At 31.6% G+C, this 14,782-nt stretch overlaps 2 protein-coding genes across 2 annotated transcripts in view; both read left to right on the top strand.

Annotated features, from left to right (window-relative positions):
• Positions 1–14,782, top strand: part of LOC127724703 (E3 ubiquitin-protein ligase parkin-like) — a 558,693-nt gene that overhangs the window by 344,485 nt on the left and 199,426 nt on the right. The gene's annotated exons all lie outside the window — the stretch shown is intronic.
• Positions 2,478–3,551, top strand: LOC127724949 (neuropeptide CCHamide-1 receptor-like). Its single transcript, XM_052231951.1, has one exon. It carries the CDS (start codon positions 2,478–2,480, stop codon positions 3,549–3,551), a length of 1,074 nt encoding a protein of 357 aa, XP_052087911.1.

The raw sequence follows: 14,782 nt of genomic DNA, 5'->3' as shown, positions 1-14,782 counted from the left end.
TCCAGTTAGCTTTATCCAGCACAACACTTTTGTTTGTCAAAATACATGTATGTAAGCATTATACAATATATATTGATCGGATGTTATGGTTCTAAATTTCACAAGCGAACATCAACCAGAAAAGTCACATTATATTATATGACCCAACAATCTAAAATGTTGTTATTAATAGATTCAGATATACAATTGAAATAGTTTAAAACTTATGTATAACTTATAGTTCTTCCCCATTGGTATCTGCTCCATCTTTTTCTAACAAAAAGGAAGCGTAATTTAAAGGGATATTGAAATAAGTTTTTTTTTTTATTAAAACATAATAAGAGTAAAATTATGTAATAATAGTTCGCTATAATCAGTCAATTTGGTTTAATTTGTCTAAATAAGCTTAAACCGCTAATGTATTTTGTCTTGCAAGTCACTAATTTAACCTCATTTGAATTTGATTCATGCGACCTTCAATTTGACCTGGCTTACGAAAGAATTATTCGTTGACTGATTCTTATACAGGTATAACATATGATTTAGATATATTTTTACATCGCGATGACCGTGAGGGCATTCCGATGTATTGCTATCGCCTAGATTTCCATTACGTAACTTTCGTTTTGGGTTTGTAACCGATCTATTAACAAGATAAATACGCGGATATTAACGAGTGCAAACTAACATTCCTTATCGTTTGTTATAAATACATCTCTTCAATGAATACTGATAAAAATATTTTTGTTTAGAACATAAATTAATAATATGAAAATGTTTTGTCGTTAGATATATATTTATAATTAAAAAATCATTTGATAATATCTTTGCACACGTACCGAAAAATTGTGTTAAAGCATGCGGAAGAATATCTCAAGAACATTTTGCGACAATCCCGGCAAGGACCGATAACTCTGTAATTGTTTTTGCTGGAAAATATGAATGCCTACTCATATCCAATCTTTTAGAAAAATCGAATTTTTACAGAAGAGTGTCCACCATGCACTTGCACTGCACTATTATTAGAATAGTAGAATAGAATGATATACAAACGGATGAAAATTATATATACATGTAACTGTTATATTAATAGAATATATAACAACAAACCAGTGTATACTGATTTGTATCACTACAATATAATAGTTATTACGGTGAGGTTGAATTTCATGTCATTTATTCATCATCCACGCACGAACTTGTCTCAGAAAAAAATATATCTCTGTACATTAACTTCAGTTTCATGTATAGAGATGCGATTTTTTTCTGTGACAAGTTCTTTTGACCATCCACAAGAACTTGCGGTCATCCGATGTTCAGTACTTCAGTACTTTGATTTAATCTATGACATGAAATCAAACAAATTTAGAAAAATCGGCATTATTCGGTTTTTTTTTTTGGGGGGGGGGGGGGGTATTTATTTTTATATTTATCTTTATATCGGGTCATTTACTATCGGAATTCTTCGGAGTTAGTCTCGATTGTTAATAAGATGGCGTCTAGTCTAAAATACACACAGAATGCTGCTACATAATTACGAGGCTATGCATTGTTGATTATTTCTTTTTGTTTTTTTTTTTTTGTAATTTGGATGTACGTATTAGTATGTTATAAATTAAATATGAAATTTGAGTCAAATCGGTAAACATGAATTTGACAGTTAATATCCCTTTAAGACCTGGCTTTAAAGGAGAAGAAAATGAAGATGAAATTATCTTGACAACTTAATATGAAAGGATGCATTATATGAAATACTATTCCACAGCTAATTCATTTAAAAGTTAACAAAATATATAATTTTACCCGTATTCTATAAAAAAAAACCGCACCTATTCAATGACAAAAGATAAACGGTATTTGATTATTCTTATAGCGATGAAAATGGAAAATATGACAAAATAGTATCTTGCCCACAGCTTAGATATTTGGGGACTCACGAGACTGGAAATGCGTACAAAATTATAGTTTCCTTTTATTACCCACTTGAATCGTGATTTAGTGTAATTAATTACAACTAAATTTTTGGAACAAATTATTTTGGAGTAAAATTAATTATATAAGAAATGGCAAAATAATCAACAGAAATGAAAATGAAATAAAATAATTTCCAAATGTCTGAATAAGAGACAGAATAATTAATCTGCTTTCTGTAAATCTTTTGTAATGAATTCCGTGTGAAAGCCCCATCAACCTTGTTGAATTTCAGTCTGTTATCTACAAGATACACTGTTACATCTTATTACTTAACTTTATCTTCAGAATAGTTTGAGTAATTCTCTACTATTGTACATCGATTCTTGTACAGCTTTACAGCTATTGGTTTTCACTTTAATAGCAATAAGGACAAATGATACAAACATCTGGCATTCAGACAATAAAATGTTGATGAAGTAGTATCAAGGGAATTATTGATATTTTTAATTTAAGTTACTGTTGAACTATAGACTTAAGGATAAATATCTTTGTTGTAAGTAGAATGTTTCTTTAATTTTAATAAAATGTTCAATACAACAATTAGCAACTTTAACTTGACACGCAATTATTCACATTTTGACTGGAACAAAACAACAAATTTAGAAACATTTTCAAATCTTGAAGCAGTACTAATTCCAATAACTTTCTTGATAATATTTTTGTTTGGAATAATTGGTAATGGAGTACTTTTATCATACATGGTACGTAGGCGGAGAATGACGTCACCTCACAACATATACGTCATCAGCCTTGCTGTAGGAGATTTGTTAATGCTAACTGTTTCTATGCCTTTTATGTCAACTATCTTTACTTTTGAAGCGTGGCCTTATGGGAACATTGTTTGCAAATTGAGTGAATTCTTCCATACTTTGTGTTGCTCGGTAACTGTATGTATGTTGACTGCTCTCAGCATTGAACGGTTCCTTATTGTATCCGGTAGATGTTCGGAACACCGAAACAGTATGGCAATAATCGCTGTATTTGTTATTTGGGTATACTCTTTTATGTTTGCCATTCCTGATCTTGTGTCATCAAATCTGTACGAAGAACCGGGCTATGAAGTATGCGTCCTGTACAGACATTCGTGGGGTGAAGCCTATGCTAAAACAATGACAATTCAGAAACTTGTCTTTTTATTTATTGTTCCAGTTATGACTTCTGTTCTCTGCTACACGGCAACTCTAATCAAACTTTTACAAGCATCCTCTAATTCCTCAACTGTACAGATCAACACTGCTAGAGCAAACGGCAAAAAAGCGCCTTTAATAATCCTGATCTTTATACTTATAATTGTTTTTGTAATCAGCTGGTTGCCGAGGAGAATATATTTGATGTGGTATTACTTTGATCCTTCGCCTTATAACAATTACTGGCATGTTATGAAACTAACAGGATTTTGTTTGATGTATGCAAATTCTGCCTTTAATCCGTTGGTATTCTTTGTCTTAGATCGGGATTTCAGAAAATTCTCGCTGTCTAGTTGTGAAAAATGCCGAACACAACAATACGTCCCCGTTGATAGCGCCAATGCAAAGAATGGCCAAACCATGATTCTTACCGAACTGGCACAGATAGATGAAATCGGTTCTATGGTTTAATTTGATTTATTTACAATAGATTTGTTAAATATTACGATCATATCTAAACTGTTATTTTTATAGTTAAATGTTTATACAAAATTTGTAACAAATGATATACTGTATATATATATATATATTTAATTTTTGGACATAATGAACAATATTAATACAAGTGTTTAAGTATTTGGAAGCTTTTATTAGAAAAAAATGTATGTTAGTATATAGAATAATGTATGTCAAATATATTGTAAAATTTACATTGAATGAATTTACTGATGTAATTGTATATTTCTGTATCATTAATTTTGTTGGGAAACGTGCCTATTGACATGTACCCATTGCTATTGTATGGCAAGCCGTTGAGGAATTAATTCGCTATTTTTTTTATTTAAAAAAAATCATTTATTGATATAATCTATTTAGCAATATATGAACAAAGTGTAATAAAACGATTTATTACATCTCGTTGGTATATTAGTTTCTTATATGACTCTTATAACAGTATCGTTGCAAAAATCGTAAGACTTTTACATTTTTTTTCCATTTGTGTAGTATAGCCTATTCTGGACAATCCGATACCTATTAAATTACCTGGTTGGTGTTTTTTTAAAGACTTTTTAATCTAATAATCGTATATACTCACACGTATTTGTAATTTACATATATTTATATAGTACTTTTGAGTTAAAAATGTTTTCATAGTAGAGCTTTGCCCTTTCTTAAATAATATTTTATGACTTATAAATACTTTTGAGAATTAGCCTGTTTTCTATTAATAAATTGATGTGATATTATAGTTACTTATGACTAGTGTCTGGTATAGTATTATATTCCAATTACAGAAGTATATTGGGCACTGAAATGTCCTTTAAGACACATCCAGATCAGGATCAGAAATTTTATAAGAAATTTTTCTTCTTTCAAGAGGCGTATAAGCCTCTTCACGTCTTATATTTTGATTTTCACGTCCCTAGAGTTTAGAAAAAAATGAACGATTGCTCCATTTCTAAGTTATTACCATAATGTTGTTACAGCATTTTTTTTTAACGAAAATTTGAATCGTACAAACGATGAAAGTTATTATGGATAAAAGGAGATATGGACAGATTCCATTAAAATTTTTGACAACAACCAGACGACATAAAAATCAAGACACCTAAAGGTCAACATACGTCTTCAACAATGGAGAAAATGTCAAGCTCTAAATCTTTTCGAGTCGAGAAAAATGACAAGTAATCTATATAGAAACTATCAAAGATCTTCTCTGAATACCAGGGGCCTCGGTGGCCGAGTGGTCTAAGTCGTCACTAGCCTGTCAAAATCGAGGTTGTGAGTTCGAATCCCGCATGTGGCAGGTGCGCTCGACTCCAATCTTAATTGACTAGGATTGTCAGTTTTCCTACCGAAGGTCGGCGTTTCTCTCCGGGCACTACAGCTTCCTCCACCAATATAAACGGACCGCCACGAAATACCACAATAGTCCTGAAAGTGGCGTTAAACACCAATCAATCAAATCAAATATTTGAATACTAAATTCACTTAACGACAAAGAACATTAAGATACATTCAAAGACACAGCAGAAGATGTCCCCGACTAGAAGGAGGAAAAAAAGATGTAGTGTGATAAAACAACTTTATTTGAGATCTCAACCTTCCACTTTCAATCGTGATGAGTGGAATAACTTAAATGAAAATCTAAATCAGGAGAATCCCTCAAATGTATATGATAAACATTATCGTATTAAAGAATTGCCGAAATTATTATTTTCTTATAAAAAATATTAACTAGTGTTTCTCCAAGGAGAATAAAAAAAAGAAGCTAGCATTATTCTTTAACATGACTTTCCGCCATATAAATGATTTCCTATAATTGAATTACTTATATTGATCGTATATATCTCATTAAACTTGGTATGAATCATGCATTAGTTACATATATAGGTTTTTTTGATATCTTGACCTACACCCAGAAACTATCGGTGAGGTCAATTAAGAACTAATATATATATAACTTCAATTTTTCCATTGTGAACTTTCCGTATTTATATATCAACTAACACATTATTATGGAGAAAATATTTTGATACGATATTCCATTGCTCCCTTTTTTGACAGAACCTTGCTGTTCTTGAGTCAAATGTTTCTACATGGTATGTTGCATTCATCTATTTAAAGGTTGTATGGACGGCCACATGATTTGGTTGACAGTTTTATAATATCTGTAGTACAGACGATATGTCGTAGCCACAAGTATTTCTTACTTTTCTCATTTTTGACATCTTCGAATGCGACTTATCACTAAATTAGTACTTGTCATAGGCAACATGGTGGGTTCCTGTGGTGAAACAGGAACTGCTTAACCTCCCCGCACAATCCGGTTTACTTCGGTTGGTGGGCTTAACCTCCCCGAACAGTCAGGTTTACTTCGGATAGTGGGCTTAACCTCCCGAACAATCCGGTTAATTCGGTTAGTGGGGGTTGCATTGCTCAGTCTTAAGTTTTCTATGCAGTGTGTCTCTTCGTCTTTTTCTTTGAGCCATAGTGTTGACTTGCGAATTTTGGTTGCACTTATTATTCCAATGATTGATCAAGAAAATATTTTTAAACAAGCGAAAGCAAGTTATATTCTTTGAAAATTTTAATTTTTTATGATATTTTATAAACGTTCATTTAAAGTTTTTTTTTTTTATTGTTTTGAAATAAAGCATAGTTTGTGGAACGACTTAATAGTATTGGATAATTGCTAAAATAGTTTTTAGATTTACTGTCGAAAGTTCATTCAAAGACAGAATGAACAGGTCATGAAAGATGGTATAAATTATTATTTATATTCTCTTTTTCTGATTTTGCCGGCAATTGATTTAAAAGCCTGCGAACTCTTTTATTTGTACTTGAAAGAATTTAATTTTCGTTTGATCTTGTTTATTTGTCATATGAAGAAAAATAAGCAATTATTCAGACACTATCTTTTGAAAGGTCAAAGTACATTTTAATCAAGTTCTAAATGGCAGAACTTTTTTTTTCGTGTATTAGTAAATTGGTAATTGCATATTGCTCTAGTCATTCGGATATTTCATACACTAACGTGTTGGTGCAGTGTTTTGTTTCACCTACACATATTGTAAAAGCATTTGAAATAGCGCAATATCTAAAATGTCAACATAAATTCCAGGCATACAATTATATTCCTACCGAGTTTGGCTCTTTACGTTCTTCAAAAGGACGTTATGGGTTTTCAGTTGATTAGAAATAAAATAGAAATCAAAACAGCCTCATGCAGGAACTGCGAGTATATACTCTCAGATCTGAACTTAGTGTCTTTTTCGTTGTGGGGATGTATAAATATCCTGCCACGTCCGGTCTGTGTTTTTGTTAGATGTTTTCTGCTTTGTATTGATCTGATGAGTTAAGCTCTTTTCAACTGAATTTATAGTGTGTTCTTATGTTATGTCTCAGGTTAGGGACAGGGTTTGGCGCCAACAAACAAGTTTAACCCCGGCACATTTTTGAATTGTTTTACATTTGCCATTTTGGGGCCTTCTACATGACTATACGGTATTGGTTTTTTTCTAATTGCGGGTTATTATTTTGCGTTACAAACCTGTGAAGGACCTTATGCATCTAGGTCTGTTCGATTAGAAGTTGTTACACAAGCTGTTTAAATAATTAATTGTTGGAAGAATTTACGAATCATTTTCATGATTACTGACAGATTAAAAATATCAAATATATATAACAAGAAGTTTTTGTACAGAACATTCATTGGCCAGTTGTAAATGAGGTATGTATATATATATAGGGTTTTGATTTACTCATTTATAAAATAAAAAATCGTTATTTTGAAAAGTTGGAATTCAGAAATATAAATTTACCCCTCAATTTTTTGAAACTATCCTATGGTGTTATTTTAAGGCTAAAAAGTTTATAATAAATAAATAATTAAATGATGAACTGCCATTTAATCGGTCCGTTTCCAATGCAATTAGGTAACTGTTATTTGTATTCGGACACGGGTCGGATTTCAATGACACGTGTTAGCACAAAATTAGTTCACTGGAACCAATAAATTGAAATCTATTTCGACTTTTTGGAAAAGGCACGAGATTCAAGTGCAATAATCAAGATAGAAGATATAAGCAATAATTATAGATTATTGTTGGCTATCTCAACGAGATTGATTTTCTCGCTTGAGCCGTACGGCGAAAGTGAGAAAAGCAATCGAGTTGAGATGATCAATGATAATCTGTTTATCGATATTTTTCCTATGAAGACGGTTGTTAATTTCCTTAACAACGGCACGTGTTCCCTTAGTTTCTAGCGATAATTTTCATATCACTCGACTCCGTTTTCATATCACTCGACTCCGCTGAGAAAGGAAATTATCAGTCAGCAAGATCAAAGGAAAATTTCGTAAAATAGCGATAATCGATTATATCGTTAAAGCTTTTAATGGATAATTACTTTAATTTTGTAATGTAGTTTGTGAGTGTTATTCTTTCTCTCGTTTACTTTTATATCAATGAACTCTTATCGTCATTGTACCAAATCCAGTTTGTGTTTACTTTTATATCAATGAACTCTTATCGTCATTGTACTAAATCCAGTTTTCGTAGATCGTATGAGTGGCTATATCTTAGTTTTTAAAAGTATTGTGGACGAAATTAGAACGTTATCAACAGATTAAGTAGTATAAAACTTATTCTTAGTTTGAAGTAACTGAATGTATTTATATCGTTGTGTTATAATTTCAACGATGTTTTGTTGTGTTTCCGTATTTTATGGTACTTTTATAATTAAATTAAAAGCTTTTCCAACCTTTATGTGCATCTATTTCTTTTCGTATTTTGTTTTATATTCCATTGATCGAGGTAAAAATCATGGAGGATTGAGGACTAGTTAGTTTTACAAGTCAGGAATCTCTTCAGTTCAAGGCGCTGTTTCTATACTTTGTTTATTTAGAATTTTGTGTTGTGTCATTTATGTTGAAATTTTTTACAGCTTAACGTGAAGATTTGTCATCATACGATGTACGTCTTGTCTATTGTTAAAAGCCGTTTGGTGATCTTTAAATGTTTAAAGGTAGTGATAAAACCAGATTTTGGTTCGCTAGACCTGCATTTAGTCAAAAGAAGCCTATATATGAAATCGACATGATAAAGCTTCTTTTGTATAAATTGTTAGATACAATGATGAAAAATTAGACGAACTATATTACATGGTCGCTACCAAAGTATAGCAAATGCGTAAAAAGTTATGAAACTTGTATAAAGCTTCTATAAGCTTGATTTGTGTTGCTCAATCTTTAGTTTTCTATGATTCTAAATCTTCTATTTTGTCTCAAAGTATTGTTTTTAATCAAACATCTTTGTCAATTTCTAGATGTAAGTCAAGATATGAGTCAGATATAACTGTAGCTGTAGTGTCCTTTATTTCAAGTTCGATGGGATAGATGCGTTCAACACAGTCACCAGACTTTTAATTATTTAGTTAGTGGAAATCATCTATATAGTAAATTTCAGTATGATGGTAGCTTCCTTTACAGTTTATTCAAAGGATCAATGAGTTCAATGGATCGTATCTAAATGTACGGGCTCTATAAACAACATCACCGTAAATATTATAAGATGATATTCCGTTTGTAATAAGAATTACTCAGGTACCCCCAAACTTCCAAATCATGTATTTGTATCTATGAAACAAAATGGTAAAGTTTTAGGTCATTTGTGGAACAAGCATGGGGTAATCGTAATCAGTAATTGTGAGAAGCTGTAATCGGTGACATTTTGCAATGTAATCTCATGTAGTCAGTAATCATGCAATTTCTGATTACAAGTAATCGTAATGTAATCTATTACATGTAATCTATTACAATGTAAAAAAAACACGTGTAATCATGATTACTTTTAGATTACTTTAAGATTACATTCGTATGATTACTTGCTGATTTGTATATGAAAATAGTTTTTGATATACAATATAAAAATAAGAAGATATGAAGCATGAATGATAAATGAACAAACTAGTATTCACTACGATGGATCGTTGTTCAATGTGATTGATCATATCATCTATATAACAAGTTTAGAATAACCAGGCTTGGCATCTAGAGTGAAAATGTGTGAATTATTTTGTAAATAGTTTACTAAAGGAATTTTGAGGTCTTGTGATACATGAATATGCTTTGAAAAGCATTGTGTGTTCCTTGATGGAACACTTCTGATATTAACTCCTATTTTAGTAAAAACGATATTTTGATATAATAGTTAACTTCATGTATATTTATTTAGTTCCAATTTTGAATTTGATGATCGACATAAACGAGCCCACTTAATTAATAATGGAATTTAGAACCAAATTTTATTTTTTTACAATTTGTATAAAATTTAATCTTGTTTTCCATAAATATTTTGATATGTTCATTGTAACTTTATCAAATATTGAAATTTGACCAACAGTTATATACGTAATGAATATAAACTACTTATAACTTTATTGATATTGCACTTAGACATAATTTTGAATACCCAAGCTCACCTATTGTTTGTCAAACAAATTGAAGTAGTGATTAAACATGTAAAAACATATGGATGTGTCAATTACATCCCCACAGACAGTAAAACTATTTAATTTATATTTCAATATTTGCTAAGGTTGTATTGTTAATTGGGCAGTTGGTTAAACATTTTATAAAAACAATGTTATATCTTTCACACTGAAAAGGACACTTGTTTATGCAATCAAACTTTACACATGTTACACTGCTCCTAGTCGTCTGAATTCTTAAAAAGATAAATACATTAAGGATTAAAAAAACAACACAAATTTTCACAAAAATTAGCTTATTCGTGAAGATAAAAAGTTTATAAGAAATTCTTTAATATTAAAATATACAATGTAATCATAAGTAATCCAAAGTATTCATGATTTCTTTAAAGAAAAGTAATATAATGTAATCGATTACATTTGCATTTAGGTGTAATAATAATGTAATCGATTACTTCAAAATAGAAAAGCAATTGTAATTTAATCGATTACATTTTAAAGTAATCGACCCCATCCCTGTTGTAGAACCGAAATCCTTGACTCAATAATTAACCAGTTTTACATAGATAACGTTCAATGGAATCTAAAACGTCACTACATACATGGACATGACAAACGTGTACGGAAATAGAAACACCGTAAGAAGGGAGAAAAGTAACATCACCGTCCAAAAAAAAAATAACAAAAGAGAACGATCTATCGTCTCTTTTGTCATAAATATTTGTAAAGAGTTCCCCGTGTGAAACTTAAATATCTGAAGCAAGAAAAGACAACAATTGTTGTTAATATAAGTTTCAGTTAAAGTTTTCTCCATTGGATAAAGTTGCACACTAAAGATGTAGAATTCTTGATTACTTAAAGCAAAAGTACCATCAAGGTAACGGAAAGAGTTATGAACTTATCATCTTACTAGAATTTAAACGGATGTTTACTGAGTTTGACTATAAACTTTTAATTACATAGCAATACATAAACAGATCTACAGTACCATTAAGTTATGACAACTTAACTTCGTTATTTGTTTTCTGCAATATTTTATAAACAGTTATGTAAAATCAAGTATGTACTGGCTTCCGAAGCTGCACAAAACACCTTACAAATATAGATTTATTTCGTCTTCAATCCATTGTTCCACTACTAAACTGTCTATTCTACTAACTATGATAAACAGCTGCGCCATGAGCGCATGATACGCCCGTCGTCTTGTGTGTGAATTTTTATGCAATAATCATAAATAGTTTCTGACATACGGCCTTGACATGCGAAAACCCCCTTTTTTTTTACAAAAAACTCAATATCTCTAAAATAAAATTTTGAATCAAAATTAAAAAGTATACAGATCTTTAGATTAATATAACTAAGAAGTGTGTAAAATTTTAAGCAATAGTCATAAATCGTGTTTGAGATACGGTGCGACATGTGAAACCCCCCCCCCCTTTTTTTTTTAAATCAATATCTCAAAAATAAAATTTTGAATCAAAACCAAAAAGTATACAGATCTTTAGATTAATATAACTAAGAAGTGTGTAAATTTTAAGCAATAATCATAAATCGTTTTTGAGATACGGCACGACGTGTGAAAAACCCCTCCCCCCCTTTTTTTTTTACAAAATACTCAATAACTCAAAAATAAAATTTTGAATCATCACCAAAAAGTATACAGATCTTAATATTAATATAACTAAGCAGTGTGTAAAGTTTTAAGCAACAATCATAAACTGCTTTTGAGATACGGCGCGACATGTGAGAAACCCCTCCCCCTTTTTTAATAAAATACTCAATATCTCTAAAATAAAATTTTGAATCATCACCAAAAAGTATACAGATCTTAAGATTAATATACTAAGAAGTGTGTAAAGTTTTAAGCAATAATCATAAATTGTTTTTGAGATACGGCGCGACATGTGAAAAAAACACATACCTGTTTTAGTTACTAAGTCCCGTAACTCAAAAAGTTTTAATCTTATTTTCACCAAAAAGTATACATTTTACGTTTGACCATCATAAGAAACAACTATGTTAAGTTTCATGAAATTTGGATAAGTCGTTCTCAAGTTACGTGGCGACATGTTTACGCCGGACAGACAGACGGACAGACGGACAGACGGATAGACGGACAGACGGACAGACGACATTTGTATACCATGATACGTCCCGTCAAAATTTTGACGGGCGTATAAAAAAGAAGATGTGGTTTGATTGCCAATGAGACAACTCTTCACAAGAGACCAAATGACACAGAAATTAACAACTGCAGGTCACCGTACGGCCTTCAACAATGACAAATGTAAAACAATTCAAACGAGAAAACTAACGGTCTAATTTATGTACAAAAAAATGAACGAAAAACAAATATGTAACACATCAACAAACGACAACTACTGAATTACAGGCTCCTGACTTGGGACAGGCACATACATACAGAATGTGGCGGGGTAAAACATGTTAGCGGGATCACAACTCTCCCCCTAACCTGGGACAGTGGTGTAACGGTGCAACATAAGAACGAACTATAAAAATCAGTTGAAAAAGGCTTAACTCATCAGATGGATACAAATAGAAATACATCTAATAAAAACACAGAGTGGACGTGGCCGGGTACTTGTACATCACTAGTACACTTTACAATTAAAAACATGGTAATCAATTGTTGTTCAAAGAAGGCCTTTGAAAATAGTGGAATTAATTACTTTTGGAGTGTCAAACATTCGTTTGAAGTACTTGATAAATTGCATGCTTATATTGGTGATTTTGAATCTGTTCATCTGTTCAAAGTTTTGATTTTTCTACCCTATATACGACTTTGTCTCATAATCTTATTAAGAAAAAGTACGCACACCTAATTAAATGGGCATTGGATGGAGAGTTGTCTCATTGGCACTCATACCACATCTTCTTATATCTATTTAAAAAGTCAGAATGCGAATATATATATGTTCTAACTCTTTTAGGTAATTTTTTAGTAATTACAGACAAAAGAACTATGTCAATTGGACCTGCTTTGATACGATAACCGCCCTTGAATTTTTACTAGATACCATTTTGTTTGCTATGGAGATTCCGTATATCATCAAGTTATCGGAATTCCAATGGGGACTAACTGTGCACCACTTATTACGGACCTGTTTCTGTATTGTTATGAGTGACGATTTATGACTAAAAACAGCATCGAAACAACATCTGATACAATAATTTAATAATACTTTTAGATATTTGGATGAAATATTGGCTCTCAATAATGAAGACTTCAGTATGTACACTAAAGAGATTATCTTGCTGAACTGACTTTAGATAAAGCTAATACTAACAATGAACAATGCACTTCCCTGGCTCTTGATATCTAAATCTTTAACGGGAAGCTTAATACCAAAATTTATGATAAAAGAGATGCTTTTTCATTTCCTATTGTTAATTATCCATTTTTAGATGGTGACGTTCTCTTGTCACCATCTTATGGGGTTTATATATCTCAACTTGTTCGATTCGCTCGTGTATGTAACAACGTATTTGATTTTACCGAAAGAAACCTCTGTATTACTGAAAAATTATTACACCAGGGTTTTCGATATCACAAACTAGTCAAAACATTTACTAAATTTTATCATCGGTACAAGGACATCATTCGTAAATATAAATCAACATGCAGACATCTTATACGTTCAGGTATTTCACATCCAATCTTTTATGGTAATATTCTATACAAAGCACAAAAATGTCGACATTCACCTCAAAAGCTAACCAAACTTTAAACAGACTTATTCAGATGGGATATAGTTACGATACTAATGTCAGGTCATTAAAGATGGCATATTTTGGTATTAATATTGATTCACTCATAGGGTCTTTGCATCGGAAATAAACACATTTAATCTAAAAGCAGTTGTTGGCATGATACGGGTTATGTTCTTCTCATCTATTTTATGATGGTATGACTAAACCCCTAACGGGAGGGATTGTGCTTGATTTTCATATGATCCAGACATACTCTTTTAATCAGTTTAATTGAGGTCTGGAACTGGCATGTCAGTAACTGCTAGTAGTCCTTTGTTAATTTATGTATCATTGTCATTTTGCTTAGTTTCTTTTGTTACCTATTCTGACATCGGACTCGGACTTCTTTTAAACTGAGTTTTACTGTGCGTATTGTTGTGTGTTTGTTTATTCTACATTGGCTGGAGATATAGGGGGAGGGTTGAGATCTCACAAAACATGTTTAACCCCGCAACATTTTTGCGCTTGTCCCAAGTCAGGAGCTTCTGGCCTTTGTTAGTCGTGTATGTTTTTTTAATTTTAGTTCATGTATATGTTTTGGAGTTTAGTGTGACGTCCATTTTCATTGAACTAGTACACATTTTTGTTAAGGGGCCAGCTGAAGCCCGCCTCCATGTTCAGGGATTTTCTCGCTGTGTTGAAGACCCAGTGGTGACCTTCGGCTGTTTTCTGATCCTTGGTCGGTTTGTTGTCTCTTTGAAACATTCCCCATTTCCATTCTCAATTTTATTGCTCTTATTTCGCGTCAATGTTTTACAACATTAAGATTGGGTGTCAGTTGTACCAGTTTTTTTTTTGTTTTTTTTTGGTTGCAATTTTCTTACTACTATTCTACATCTAACTTGATCATAATCTTTTGTACTAAACCTTAGTGCAAAAAACATATAGTACAGTGATACAACTATATGAGCGTAGAAATAGTAGCATATGATTTC

Source organism: Mytilus californianus, unplaced genomic scaffold, assembly GCF_021869535.1.
Source record: "Mytilus californianus isolate M0D057914Y unplaced genomic scaffold, xbMytCali1.0.p SCAF_14, whole genome shotgun sequence".
Classification (NCBI taxonomy): Eukaryota; Metazoa; Mollusca; class Bivalvia; order Mytilida; family Mytilidae; genus Mytilus; species Mytilus californianus.
This window is presented reverse-complemented; position numbering and strand designations above follow the sequence as displayed.

Bases quoted from the DNA above. Each gene is read 5' to 3' on its own strand.
- LOC127724949 (XM_052231951.1), top strand. From the start codon at position 2,478: ATGTTCAATACAACAATTAGCAACTTTAACTTGACACGCAATTATTCA.